Genomic DNA, 16,015 nt, shown 5'->3' on the forward strand with positions numbered 1-16,015 from the left:
GCTGAGGTCTGAATATTGTATAAGAAGAAGAATGACTCTCGTGTATTCATTCTGTTACATTCAATTAAAATAAAGAAATCTAGAATCTCTTTCGATTGGCTTTGTACTCTTACCTGTTTCTTGAACTTTCTTTCGTTTTCCCACAAAATGTAATTAAACTAAATTCATAGTGGAATTGACTTGATAATAATATTTAAAAATCAGATGAATCTGATACAGTTATTCAATCAGATACGTTCCAATGGCAACACTCAAAACATCTTTGCATGTAGTACCAAAATATCACAAACTAGGACTACTAATTTACTCTAAGCTTAGTATAATCTTTATGTTGCTGTTAGGTTGGTAACTAAACAAAGGAAAAGCAAGGTTCAGATAACCCCAAATATAAGTTTTTATTATAATACAACACATCAACGTAAAAGCTTGTAAATTCAATAAATGAAAATTATAAACTAAATACATAACACTCATAGAATAGACTTATAGAATACAATATAATAGCCAAAGCCTAAAAATATTTTTTTATTTGAATATTATTATCAATCTAATAATATCAATATCCTTCTGCAGATGCTAATAAGGAGGAGGTGTTTTCTCAGTCAGGTATTTTCCAACTGTTACTGCAAGTGTTTCCACTAACTCGGTATTTACTACAGAAGTAAGATTTGTTAACTTATCATCAAGCTCATACTCTATTGTTGATATTATAATACTTGATGTAGAATTTTTCTCAATAATTTTATATTGAGTTATATAACGACTAAAGCCCAGTGCTATAAATCCTCCTTCAATGGTTTCTGTTTCTTTCACACGCTTCTTATTATCAACCTTTGTAATCATTTCCTTCATATAACCAAAATACCGGAGTTCCTGAAACAAAAAAACAAACAAAAATTTTTAATATTCAGTAGTTCAAATAAATGTTTGATAAATAATATGAATTAATTTACCTGGTGGAAATGTAACGTTCAGAAGTGTGCCAACATGTCCATCACCGTCAAGCACTTTTACAGTTCCAAGCACATTGGCAGAAATGTATTTATAATTGTGAGGACTTGAAGGGTGCCGTAGAAATCCCACACCGAGCAAGCCGATGCAGCCACCACCGTATTTGCTGGCAACAAGCCCGTGCATTTTGATGTTATGAATTTGGTTTTTGGTGAGTTGGTTCATTATTGTGGTAGGTATTATAATGGTTTATTCGAAGACAAAGTCATAGATCAAATTAGAAAGGGCCAACGTTGTTATAAACTACCATTTTAAATATTATCAATTAGTAAGGTAATATTAGGAGTAGCCAGAATTTTCTCACCCAGGCTGGACTTTTTGTTTGTTTTAAGGATAAAAACTTGCCTCATCAAGGACTTTTTCTTAAGCAGGGGATGAACAGCAATGGCAGACCCGGGTTAAAGACTTAGTCAATCTTTTTTTTTTTTTTTAATATTATATTAGATTGTCTTTATATTGATCTAACCCTAGTAGTAAACACGGGTACGGCAAAAAAAGGTACTGGAATTTTACGGGTATAATATGCAAATGGTGAAAAATACATTTATGAATATTCGGTCATAAAATTCGGATACGGAAAAAATATGGTACGGGTACATATGAGTTTAATACGGTGTATTGTCAATAATACGTTTTGAAAAATACGGCAATCAGGAATTGACTCTTGTATTTAAAGTTGAAATAGGAAGTCAATCTTGCTATGAAATTTCTATATGTGACCTAAAGTTTAGATATAAAATTTTTGCAATCAAGAATTGACTCTTGTATGTAAAAGTGAAATAGGACTGCAAAATTTTGTCTTTTACAATAAAATATAATAAATTTTCGGTGAATTGTTATCAAAATCTCGTTTTTCAAAAAATACAAACATTTGTACGAGACATGGTTGATGTATAATAATATATGTGGTGTGACCAAATCAAAGCTCAAACTTCTTCGCAAGAAACCTCAAGATAGAACCAGAAAAAGCCATTAATGGCGGTAAAAACATAGCCATCTTGCACCATCAACATCCTGATATATAAGCATATGCTTCCTCATGGTTAACTAAGAAACCTGCAATATTCACAAGGCCCTGGCCTTCAGGAAAATTCTGACAATGGGTAGCCTGAAACTATTGCTTTCTTCTGGACCCTAAACCCTGATTGCTTTTGCAATCTTTCCATTATACAGGATTACATTCCAGGAGTCTCACTAATACACACCGAAGATCAATATTCTCCAGTGCCTGGAACATCAGCTCCAAAATCTCCCCCAGCTTCATGGCTTCTGCAGCTTCACCAGATCCTTCATGGCCTATTCCATTGACCCCCACAATCGTCACCGCCATGTCTCAACTTTATCCTCCAGCTCCTTCATCCAACGGATTCAAAGAGAAGGAAGTGTCAAGTGTGTACCTTGAAGTCCTGAACTTGAAGCTTGGAAAAAAAGGAGTTAAAAAGAAGAGAGAGAAGAAGAGATGAAGACCCAAGAGAGAGAAAAAGCTGAAAACGTCGGAGAAACTAAGGAAAAAAAAGCTGAAAATGTCTTCCGTCGAAGAACTAAGGAAAGAAAGAACCGAGAAGAAAAGAGATTTTGTTTTAATTAGATTTTGAGTCAAAACCTACTAAAACGACGTCGTTTGGGGAGGTGGCAATTGGTTTTTTTTTTTTTTTTTCTGTTGCAATAATTCGCGAATTATACAGATATTTATTTATACGCGTATATTTGAAGTCCTATAAATACATAAATACGCGTTTATACAGATTGACTAAGTACAATCCTAACTTCACTAGAGCCATCTAAGAGGTGTTTTAAAAAAACAAATAAAAAGAGAGATGTTGTATTTTAGCCCGACTAATTTTTTTTTAGTCCCCATTTGTCAAAATTTTAAATTAAAAAATTTTGATTTAAAATTGCGAGGATAAAACAACGCTTGATAAAATTTTATAAGTTTTCACTAAAATGTTTTATAATATTTTTAGGATTGCGTTCATCCGTTTTTAAAGAAAACTGAATTAAAAAAGTTGTTTTAAGCAAAGAGGCATTTATAAAGTTAAAGCCCCCTATTTATTAATGCAAATTTCGCAATTGCCATATAAAGAATAAAAGAAAAAAAAAAAAAAAAAAAAAAAAAAAACAATTTATTTACATACATGTTTATCTATTATATTATATCTACCTGAAGGATTAGCGATGGACTTGAAAGAAAATAAACGAATTGAATGAATTGAGAGAGAAAGAAGAACGACTCTGTTTTTTTCTTTTAAAATATTTTAGTTAATACAATATTAGCTACAGAAGACATATATAGTGATACAAAAGCCACGTGTGTGACAGTTTTATTTCTTACAAAAAACAACCTACTTAACTTCTAATCTTTGCAGAGACAACCCTGCTTCTTATACTTGTTTCCAATATCTTCCCGTAAGCCAAAAACCCTGAACAACACAGCTGAGCTTTCTATGATCAATATCTTCCCGTAAACCAAAGTCCTTATGAGGACTGCATAAACATCTATTCCAATTTTCAAGCCATATCACAGACATATTTCCTGCTGCAGAGATTTTAAGCCTAATCTCCTACTGCAAACTTTTAATATATCACAAACATGGAAACTGCAGAAAACACTGCAAACTCAACTGTGTAAACTTCAACTGCATTAACAACAAATCTCCTTCTGCAAGACTTTTACTATATCACAAATATGGAAACTGCAAAAACACTGACAACTTCAACTGGCAAACTTCAATTGCATTAACAACAAATCTCCTTCTGCAAAAACTTTACTATATCACAAACATGGAAACTACAGAAACACTGCAAATCTCCTTCTGCAAAAACTTTTGCTATATCACAAAACATGGAAACTGCAGACAAACACTGCAAACTATATCACACCCCATGAGAATGCACATACACTTCTGCGCATTTTTCACACCAATATTCCCCAAACAACATTCCAAATTTCAAACTTAATCAAGCCAACATTCAGCAAAATTCCTGCACATATTTCTATGAGAACTGCACATATTTCTGCTGACTTTCAAACCAATATTCTCCCAAAAACATTTCAACTCTCAAACTTAATCAAGCAACACATTCAGCAAACTTTTTTCTGTACAAACTAACTTCAACTGCATTTCAAAACAAAACTTCTGCAACTTTCAAACTTAATCAAGCAACACTTCAACAAACTTTTTCTGTACAAACTAACTTCAACTGCATTTCAAACAAAATTCTGCTATAACAACTACAAGCTTCAAACAATCATTTAGCAAAATTTCTGCACAAACTAACTTCAACTGCATTTCAAAACAAAACAAAAAAACTTGCTCTATAACACTACAAGCTTCAAATGTAGTATCAGCAAAATTCTTCTACACACACTGCACTGTTTTTCTATACACTGCAAAATACACGCCACTGTTTTCATACTCTGCAAAATTTTACAATCACACAAATCAGCAAATTTCTAACTGCTCTGCTTCAGAAGTGAGCTTAACTGTAATGAGCACATTTCTATTTCATCACAAACTGTATCTCTGGCTGTTGTGATCACTTTGTACAAATTCAGATTGACAGTTAGCTTATCCCTTAGCATAGCAAAAAGTGAACAAGAGAGGAGCTTTAGTTAGAACATTAGCTATCTGATATTCAGATGAAACATACTGCACATTTACAATTTTGTGTAACTAATTCCCTAATAAAATGCACATCAATTTCGATGTGCTTTGTTCGGGCATGAAAAACCGGATTGGAGGATAATGCCCCAGCACTCATGTTGTCACACCATATGACAAGAGTGTTATTTATGTGAATGCCAAGTTCTTGAATAGGTTCTGAATCCATACAAGTCAGTGGCTGTTGACTCAAAGATCTGTATTCAGCTTCTGTAGATGATAAGGACACTACCTTTGTTTTGTAGATGACCATTGGACCAAGTTGCCTCCAAGAAAAAACAGTGTACCACACTGGTGGATCTCCGATCAGTTTCATCTCCAGCCCAATCAGCATCGAAAATGCTTCTAAAGTAAAAGGCTGCTTCTTTGTAAGAGAATGCCATGCTGCATGTTCCCTTAACATATCGGAGAATTCTTTTACATGTGCCCAATGAGCTTCAGTGGGCTGCTGTAAGAACTGGCTGAGCTTGTTTACAGCAAAGGCCAAATCTGGTAGAGAGAGTGTAGATATTGAAGGCTACCAATGACACTTCTATACAATGTGGGCTGATCAAACACCTTACTATCTTCCTTTCCAAGTTGAAGACCAGTAGCCATGGGGGTGGAGCAAGGCTTTGAGTCTGCCATCTGCCTTTAAGACCAGATCATAGTGCATATTTAGTCTGGGACAGTAGTAATTCAGACTCATTTCTCTTTACCTCAAAACCCAGGAAGTACTGCACTGTAAAGAGTTTTTAGGGCAAATTTGCTATTCAAGTCAGCAATCAAACTGGATATGGCTGAGAATCATTCCCTGTTACAAGGATATCATCTACATACACTAAAGATACATTAGCTTGAAATCCTTTTGTAAAAAAATAAACTTACATTGAAACAGAGTTTTCAAAACCCCAATTAATCAATGCAGCTTTGAGTTTGTCAAACCAAGCTCTAGAGGCTTGTTTTTAAGCCATACAATGCTTTATGAAGTTTACAAACCTGCGCAGAATGACCCTTGGTTGTGCGAGTACCAGAATACCTTCAAGAGGAAGCATAAAGACTGTTTCAGAGAGCTCCCATTCAGGAACGCAGTTTAACATCAAAGCGGGAGTTCCCAATTTTGATGTACTGCATAGGATAACATCACTCTGATTGTGGCTGCTTTAACAACAGGAGAAAATGTATCAAAGTAATCTAAACCAGGTGTTTGTTGGAAGCCTTTAGCAACCAACCTGGCCTTATACTTCTGAAGAGTCCCATCAGAATTTAACTTTGTTCTAAAAACCCATTTACACCCTACAACATTCATTCCTTCTTCATAAGGAACAATCTCCCATGTGTTATTGCTCATCAATGCCTGATATTCAGAGTCCATGGCTTGTTTCCACTCAGGGCTTAACAATGCTTCAGTAACTGTTTTAGGTTCTGGAAGAATAGAAGTGTGTTTAACTTCAGCTTGATAAGCAATGGAACCAGGATTAGGACAAGCATTTGATTTTGATCTGGTGACCATAGGGTGTGTGTTTAAAGATGAGGTATTGGGCAGTGGAAGAACTACTTCCAGGTTGATTCCAGAACATGGTAAATTTGATTCAAGAGAGGTTGAGTTTGGATTGATAGGTGTTTTATCAAGCTGACCAGATTGTACTGATGATACAGAAGCAAGATTAGGTGAACAAGCAGGTTTGACAGGTTCTGGAACAGAGTTGCATTCAGGTGTTACATCAAGTTGGGAATAATGTTCTGTAGGAATAGAGTTGGATGAGACTGTAGGTGGAGTAGATTCTATACTATTAGAAACACTTTGGGGTAGAATCCATTTACTGGTGGTGTTCAAACTAACCTCAACTGGAGAAGTGCAGCTATTCAAAGTGAATGAACCAAAATCACTCTTGAATGGAAAATCTGTCTCATTGAACTTAACTTGCTTAGCAACATACAATCTGTCAGTAGAGGCCAAACACAAATATCCTTTATGAGCAAGGCTATATCCTAGAAAAACACACTTTTCAGTATGATAAGAGAGTTTGTGTCTATGATATGGCCTCAAATAGGGATAACAACTACATCCAAAAACCTTCAATTCAGTGTAGTTAGGCTGCTGTTTAAATAAAACAGAATATGGTGAGGCAGATTCAAGAACTGAGGTGGGTAGTCTGTTTATCAGATATGTAGCAGTACTAAAGGCTGACCACCAATACTTTAATGGCATACCAGCATGTGCTAGAAGGGATAACCCAAATTCTGTAATAGTCCTATGTTTTCTCTCTACTCGCCCATTTTGTTGATGTAAATGTGGACATGGATGTCTAAACAGAATACCATTCTGCTGTAAATAACTACTAAATGATCTATATTCACCTCCCCAATCAGTTTGTAGACCTTTTAGTTTGTAACCTAATTGTTTTTCCACAAAGCAATGAAATTGTACAAATGCTCCATAAGCTTCAGATTTGAATTTCAAGGGATAAATCCAAGTAAATCGGCTAAAGTCATCAACAAATATGATATAATACTTGAATCCTTCCCTAGAATTGACTGGAGCTGGTCCCCAGAGATCAGAATACACTAACTCTAAAGGATCCTTAGCTCTAGAGTGAGAAATAGGAAATTTGCACTGTTGCAACTTACCAAACTGACATGCCTCACAAAAAAAACTTTTATTTTTGCTCAAGGAATGTTTTACATTCAGTTTGTCCAAGATGACATGAAGAGTTCTAACATTAGGATGTCCTAGCCTTGCATGCCATAACATACACAAATCTGAATTTGTAAACTTATTCATAACAGTAGTAAACTGAACATCATCAGTAGAACACTTATTAACCATAGCTGTGATAGGAGTATTAAAGTTTTCTGAAACCTGACCATCAGCAGGGAGAGATAAAACTGATCTTGATGACTGATGAACCAGTGGGCTAACAAACTGTGGCAGTTCAAGCTGGTACAATCCATCCTTTACTGCCCCTTGAAGAAGAACAGCTTTATTACACTTATCCTTTATCAAACAATGGTCAGCATGAAACTCTACTATGACACTGTTATCTTTAGTGATTTGAGAAATACTTAGTAAATTCTTTGCAATGTTGGGAACACATAGTATATTCTTAAGATGAATCAATCTAGATGTGTCATAAGAAGGTACCAGCATCATACCTGTATGAGTAATAGGGATAGATTCCCCATTCCCAACTTGCACCTTTGAACTTCCTGAGTGAGCAGTTTTGAACACCAAATTGGAACCATCTGCAGTCATGTGATTGGAGGCTCCAGAGTCCATATACCAGGACTGATCTTGCAGAGTTTGTGGAGAGGCCACTGCTTGATAACATGTTTCTGAAGATTGAGGTGCTTCATTGGTAGATATTTTGGGTGTAAGATTGACAGACTGACCAGTATTAGTTGAGGGACCAGGGCAGTATTGTGGAAATTGTACTGACTGAAAGTTTGCAGATGGTGGAGCATTTGATTTAGACATAAAGGGAGTAGAATAGTCATGAAACTCTGTAAAATTGTTGTGAAAAGCATTGGCAGAATGTTGTGTGTAGTGTGGAGGTTGTGTGTAATTTGCTGCAATTAAGGCTTGTACAGGTTCAGTATTGTGTTCAGCAGTGACAATTGAGGAGTGACCTGTTGGATTGTACAAATTAGGCTGCATCTGAGAGCTGTAAGAATTAGCAGCAAAACCTTGATACTCCTGATCAAATCGGTGGTAACATTGGATAGCAGAGTGGCCTGATTTACCACACACTTGGCATACTAGTCTCGGCTTGAAGTAGCTTCTACCTCTGCCTCTGCCTCTTGCGAAGTTGTTTTGAAACTGAAAGTGTCTAGCAGAGTGTTGTGTATTTGGTGAGTAATCAGTTCTTCCATAATTTGCTCCTTGATAATTTCTCTGTCCAGAATCAAAACTACTTGCTGCAGGATATACTAACCCAGGCATTGGACCAGAGTTTGTAACATTAAGATTGGGGCTGTGTGAGTGTCCATGACTACCAGCTTGATCATGAAATGGTACAGGCAATCTTTGACCAGACGAGTTAGTCAGAGGATTAGAGTAGTTGGTGGTATTTTCTTGCTTTGAAGCAAACAGAGCAGAGTTTAAGTGCTCATGAAAATTTGACAGAGCCGAGTGTTGTCTTTCCAGTCTCATTTCATGCTTGTGAAGCATGAATTGAGCTTGTTGAATAGTTGCATTGCTACTATTATATGTCAGATTTACCACAACAGCGTCATACTCTGGTCCTAGACCATCCAGTATATACAAGAGCAACTCTTCTTCTCCAATATTAACACCACTTGCTACTAACTCATCCCCTAATTCCTTCATTTTCAGGACATATTCATTAATGCTTAAAGAGTCCTTTTTTGTGGTCTGCAACATATTCCTTAAATGAAGTGTTCTAGCCTTCGAAATTGACTGAAAATGCAGTTCTAGTGTGTTCCATATTTCATACGCACTGATACACTTAGCAACGTGTCTAAACATGGATTCAGAAATTGACGAAAACAACCAACTAACTAAAAACTGATCTGTTCTTTTCCAATTAAGGTACTTAGGGTTTTGTTTCTTCACTAATTCATCAGAATCAATACGCTTTTCAAAAAGGAACATGGATGGACAGATACTCTCACCAGTGATAAAGCTTTCGAGACCGTGTGAAGCTAATGCTGGAAAAACTTGCGACCTCCAGTGACTGTAATTCTTCTCCATGAGTTTTACTGATATGGTAGGAAGTGTAGAGTGAGCAGCTGAGTTGTTTGCGTTTGCATTTTCAGCTGTCTCAACTTCAGATTTTGACGAAACATCTGAGGAATCAAGATTCGAAGCCATTGACGCTGGTCTACAGCTCTGATTCCATGAAGGATTAGCGATGGACTTGAAAAGAAAATAAACGAAAATGAATGAATTGAGAGAGAAAGAAGAACGACTCTGTTTTGTTCTTTTATTAAAACTACCACTCTTTCATCACTTCTTAACGTTAAAGAAAAAATTAGGTGTATGATTATTTTCAATTAATGAAAGGTTTTTGGTCATTCATCCAAAAACTTCATATATAATTTAATATTATATTGCAAAAAAAAAAAAAAAATTCAGTCCTCCTCAAAATAATTTTCCAGTTCCGCTTCTAGATAAAAGAGAAATTTATTAAATTTAGAAAGTGTATACACCGAATCATGGAAACATCCTAAACTTTAGGGTTATCATCCATCGAATGACACTTTCATTAGAAACTTATAGTTATAGGATACTTTTCTAGAACACTTAACGGTTTAAAACTGTTAACTTTGTCTAAAATTTTTTATATAAAATATCCATATTTGGGTGATTTAATTTTTTAAAAAAGTTAAAAAAAATAGAATTAAAAAAATATACATATCTTTGAAATTAAAAAAAAATGAAATAAAATAAATACAGTTGTACAAATTAAAAAACTAAAGGAATATATATTAAGAAATTAAAAAATATATATATAATATAATTTTAAAATTTAAAAAAATATTGCCAAAAAAAAACCGGTGGCCATATTGCAATTTGATTAAAAAATTCATTATAACAAATGAAGTTATTATTGTGTTAATTACATAAAATTAACAGATGATAGAAAATACATATAAAATGAGTAATATTGAAGTGGTCAAAGGTTTGACTATCATGATAACTAGGGGTGGGCGGGTCCGGGTACTCGGCCCAAATCCTAGGAACCGGAATCGACCAGTTCTTGGGATTTAGGAATTGGAACCGGAACCGAAACTGGAACTTGCCAGTTCCAATTCCTAAATTCTTGGAATCCAAAATAAGAGCCCAAACCACAAGTTTTGGTTCAGGTTTTGGGTACCCTGCACTATTCTCGAAAGTTACAACCCAAAGTCTTCATCACATATTTCATTTCCCCCAATTCCTCTACTCAACCCATTGCCATCTCCTATCAAAGCCAACATCGTCGTCCTTCCCGAATGTGTAACACTTCGCTGTCGAGCTACCAGATCCTGTCGCAGCCTTGCTCTACCATCTCTTTCTTTCCATTCTGATTCTTCACTTCTCTTCTATTCTCTTTCTTTTTTTATGTTTCTTCACTTACTCATCTTTTTTGTCTCTCTCTTGTCTTCTATCTTTCCCCTAATTCCTTTTCTCAACCCATTGCCATTTCCGATCGGAGCTAATCCATCATCCTTGTTGAACGTGTAACATGTCGCCGTCAAGCTACCAAATACAATTGCTACCTTGCTTTACCATCTCTTTCTTTCCATTATGTTATTTTTCTAGTTCTTCACTTCCTCCTCTCTTTTTTGTCTCTCTATTTTCTTCCATCTCTTTATTTTCCTCTTTCTTCTCCTTATTCTTCTCTGCTAACAAAAAATTTCAATATTCCCTAATCCTCAATTCCTAAACCCTAAATTGTTATTTAATAGGTAAAATTACAAAAGAGCTCCCATTTTTTTCTAAACTTCAATTAAGTCTTGTTTCTCAAACCGGTTCCAACTTGAGTACTTGGATTTCGATTTCGGTTTTGGTTCATGGTTTAGTTCTGGTTGCTTGGACTAGTGGAACTGGACCATCGATTCTGGTTCTACTCGAACAATATATGATAAATTCACTATCTGTTATTAATTTAAAAAGGTAATATTATATAATTATAATAAGCGATTACCACTTTCTAAGAATCTTATTATCATTATACTAATTACATAAAATTAGTAGATCAAAGAAAAAACATTTAATGAGAGTAATACTGAAATGGTCTAAGCTTTGACTATTGTATTAGTAACTATCATTATAAAAACAACTAGACCGGTGATATCATATAATTATAACAATTTGTCACAAATTCTCTAAAATTTTATCTACTTATTATTTTATTAATTACATAAAATAAATAGATAAAAGAATGTATGTTTTAGAAAAGTAATATAGAAGTGCTCAAAGCTTTGAATTGAAATGATAACTATCATTATAAAAACAACTAGACAGGTGATATCATATAATTATAACAATTTGTCACAAATTTTTAAATTTTTTTATCTAGTTATTATTTTATTAATTACATAAAATAATTAGATAAAAGAGTGTACGTTTTCGAAAAGTAATATAGAAATGCTCAAAGCTTTGAACATTGAAATGATAACTATCATTATAAAAACAACTAGACAAGTGATATCATATAATTATAAAAATTTGTCACAAATTTTCTAAAATTATTATCTACTTATTATTTTATTAATTACATAAAATAATTAGATAAAAGAGTGTACATTTTAGAAAAGTAATATAGAAGTGCTCAACAAAGGAATCAACTCAACAAAAGGAGTTTCAAAGCCGTTCAACGCTTCAGAAAATCCTATTAAGCTCAGTTTGAAGGTTTGTTTCTCTTAAACCCTTTTAAGGGCATTATTTTGCAGGTTATAGTGTGGCAGGTAAGAAATTCCAATAGGGCCTATTATAAATTGAAATGTTTCAATTTGAATAACCTCCCTAAAACCTAAAACTTCGCAAAACCATTCTAAATCAAAATCTACTATTCTTTATCATTCAGAGTAGCAAAATTTCATACTTGAATTGTAAAAACTCATCGTCTCCGAAAAAATTCTCTATTCCTGAACTTCTACACTTTTGCATTTTTCATAAGTCTAATATTCCAAATATATATATTTTAAAATTCTTCTAAAATCTTTAATAACCAGAAAATTTCAAAATTTTATTCCAAGTATTTTATTTATAAAGTTCTTTGTTTTTAGAAATTCAACAGTTTTAGCTTATAGCATAGAATTTTAAGTTATATTTTTCAAACTCATTTTCAAAAAACCTATAATAATTCTAGTTACATTTGAAATCCCTTCAAAACATATTTATTTCCACGGGGATCAATTTATAATTATTTTATATTTTTTCCTATTAAAACCTCAGCTTTTGCTTAGGTAAATAGGTATTATGACCTTTTGTTAAATGATTACCAAGTTTAAAACAAGTCATTTCGAAACTACATAGTTTTATAGGTTTTTCAAATCATAATTTGGTTTTAATTTCCATCTTCGGAAAATGTTTTTATTTTATAAATTATTTTAAGTAAAAGATATCTCTTTTTTTTTTTTTTTTTTTTTTTTTTTTGGATAATCAAGGTATTCGAGTTAGTTTGATATGTCCCTCAATTATATACATAGCTATTTCAAGTTTTGGACACCCACAACTGAATATGTTAAATGAAGATAATAACGGAACTAGCATTACAACCGACAATGACAACAACATCATTCATGAACTCAAAATGTGTAATTAAAAAAATATTCATCATTGATATATCAATACTTTATAAGATCATGCACATAATTTCAAGTTTTTGATACAAATTGTCATTTCTTCGTTTTTTTGAAGACACAGTCGAATACCTTAACACAAAATCAAATTTAAATATGACTTTCATAAATTTTAAATCCATATTTAATTAGTTCACTTTTTAAAATAGAATACAATAAATTTAAATATGACTTGAGACAACTTGTTTTATAAATTAAAATATATATTTTGACAATTTTAAAATAATGATTTGATTCTTTTCCTTTTTTAGAAATATAATTTTTGGAATGCAAATGGTGGAAAAATATATTATTTACCTTAATAGTTAAGTAATATTTATTTTACTCTTTTAGGGGATTCTAGTAATATTTTACTTACCTTATTTTATAGTTTGTTTTAGTATAAAAAAGTAATGTTAATTCATTAAATTATCTCTTTAAGTCTCCTTTGTCTATCTTTCGCTTTTCACCTGTCTTAATTCTGACAAGAATAATATAAATCTAAATTTAATTGGGTAAAACTAAAATGTTTAAATATCAAAAAGTTTTGTTAATTTTGAACTAAGAGGGTGTTTGTCTAAGCTTATAAGTTGGTCAAACTTACTTATAAGCTCTAAAATTAAGTTGACCTGTTTGTTTATAATTTTTTTGAGCTTATAAGTTGAGCTTATAAGCTAAAAAAAAATAAGTTGGGGGGGAGGTACTTTTTTTTTTTGGCTTATAAGCACTTTGTTTATAAGCTAGTTTGACCAAGTATATTACCATATTATCCTTATTTAATTTTAAAATTCCATAGTGTGCCATTGTTTAATGTAATACCTTTTTTAGTAATTTTATAATAAAATGTACTTATAAGCCACATTTTACCAAACACGTCAATTACTTATCAGTCACTTATAAGTACTTTAACCAAACACGTAATTGCTTAAAATTTCAAATACTTATAAGTTAATTTTAGCTATAAAGTAATTGTTGCTTATAAGCTAATTTTCATAAGCTCAGATAAACACCCCCTAAATCAAGCCAGGCTAAATAACATCATTTATGTCTTGGTTTATGGCGCTACACTTACACAGCTAACTTCATAAAGCTGAATATTAAGCTAAGCAGTAAAGCTGCTTATAATTGACTTTGAATAATGTTACATTAACAACTTCTCTCCACAACCTTGACATGACAGCTTGCAATTAGTCAGTTTACAACTAGTTCTGCATGGGTCTCACTAATTAATGTTGAACTGACTAATTACGAGCTGTCACGTTAGGATTGTGAGAAAAAGTTATAAGAAAGGATTGTTGATGTAGTATTACTCATGACTAATGGGCTTAACAATTAACAAAATTAATTACAGAAAGCAAAACAAATGAATAAAACTTTTTTTTTTTTTTTTTTCAAAGGCAAGCCATTTTTGTTGCAGTTTGTGTTTAAAAAATGTGTGAGTTTATTTACTAAGAAGGAAATATCTTCCTGTTAGCGTTGAGTACTTAACGGTCTTAACTAGAGCAGACCCAGAACATACACAAAGGGGACATACATCCATTTTGATATTTACTAAGTCTTAATGCTTTGAGCACTCTACTCTTGTAAAGATATCATCCATCACCGTAAAAGAGTCAACCTCTTCCATCCATCTTTTTTAAAATGAATTGAGGTGAATTTTCATTATTACGAGTTTATTAAAAACTATTAATATAGTGTTTACGAGGCAAACTAGTGAGCTCGAAATGTTTGCGTTACCGTATGTCTCTTGCTTAAAACTTGAAAACAATTAAATCTACCAACTACTTGTACCAATTAAAACAGTTGTTGAAGTGGGACAAAAATCGTCTCCGACGGTGAAGTCTGGTAACAGTGTTGGCACCACTGAGACATGATGTACACATAGTTTCAGTGGTAACGGTGATGACGACGAGGTTTGGCTACGGCAAACCAAACACTACAAAAGAAGCTTTTAAATTTAAAACCTCACAACACTATTTTAATTTTGTAGGTTTTCAAGTTTTTAAATTTTAAACTCAATCATGCTTAATTCTAACAATTATTGCAAATGCAATAAGCTAAATCCATGTAGTCACAAAGTCACGTAATAATTACAGTAAATATGAGTTGTAAACCAGATAGAAAACCTTGCAAACTAGACATAAAGAATACAACACAATAGCCGAATTCATTTTGCAGATTCTAAGGAGGAGCTTTCTTCTCAGTCAAGTACTTCCCAACGGTTTCTGCAAGGTTTCCACTAGCTTGGTGTTCACTATAGAAGCAAGGTTTATAATTTATCATCAACCTCATACTTTATTGTTGACCTTATAATACTTGATGTAAAATTATTCCAATAATTTTGTATTGAGTGATATAGCGTTTGAAGCCTAGTGCCAAAATCCTCCTTTCAAGGTTTGGGTTTCCTTCACACGCTTCTTATTATTAACCTTTGTAATTTTTTCCTTCATATAACCAACTCCAGGAGTTCCTGAAACAAAAACCAAAGAAGAGTTAATATTTAATATTCGGTAGCTCAAATGAAATGTTTGATAAATAATATGCATTAATTTACCTGGTGGAAATGTAACGTTTAGAAGTGTGCCAACTTGTCCATCACCTTCAAGGACTTTTACTGTTCCAAGTACATCTGGCAGAAATGTATTTATAATTGTGACGACTTGAAGGCTGCCATAGATATCCCAAACCGAACAAGCCGTCGCAGCCACCACCGTATTCGCTACAACAAGGCCGTGCATTTTGATGCTATGAATTTGGTTTTTGGATGGGCTGGTTCTTTGTTATGGTAGGCATTTACAATGGTTTTTCTGAATAAAGAGTCAATAGATCTAAATGGGAAAAAGGCAAGGTTTGACTTTTAGTGGATCATAGGAATTTGATAGCTTAGTATGACATTCGACAGCCCATAATCGATTGTCACAAAAATTAATAGTTTAATTCATTTCCTTATATTAGAATAGAATAATATATTCTGAAATGTAATTGAGTATGACTGAACAATTGTCAAAAAATATTTCTTATGAATGAATTGAAGAAGAAGCTAGAATCAAGAAGAACGAAAAAGGAGATGA

At 33.1% G+C, this 16,015-nt stretch overlaps 2 protein-coding genes across 2 annotated transcripts; both read right to left on the reverse strand.

The window, feature by feature from the left end:
- Window positions 1–576: 576 nt before the first annotated feature.
- Window positions 577–1,137, reverse strand: LOC116109888. The gene is made up of 2 exons (XM_031396120.1): window positions 988–1,137; window positions 577–873 (listed from the first exon to the last, which is right to left on the reverse strand). Exons 1-2 carry the CDS (start codon window positions 1,135–1,137, stop codon window positions 577–579), a joined length of 447 nt encoding a protein of 148 aa, XP_031251980.1.
- A 14,176-nt stretch (window positions 1,138–15,313) lies between these two features.
- Window positions 15,314–15,695, reverse strand: LOC116109889 (S-norcoclaurine synthase 2-like). Its single transcript, XM_031396121.1, has 2 exons — window positions 15,499–15,695; window positions 15,314–15,414 (listed from the first exon to the last, which is right to left on the reverse strand). Exons 1-2 carry the CDS (start codon window positions 15,680–15,682, stop codon window positions 15,314–15,316), a joined length of 285 nt encoding a protein of 94 aa, XP_031251981.1. The 5' UTR covers window positions 15,683–15,695.
- Window positions 15,696–16,015: the final 320 nt, after the last annotated feature.

This window comes from Pistacia vera, unplaced genomic scaffold, assembly GCF_008641045.1.
Source record: "Pistacia vera cultivar Batoury unplaced genomic scaffold, PisVer_v2 Contig590, whole genome shotgun sequence".
Lineage (NCBI taxonomy): Eukaryota > Viridiplantae > Streptophyta > Magnoliopsida > Sapindales > Anacardiaceae > Pistacia > Pistacia vera.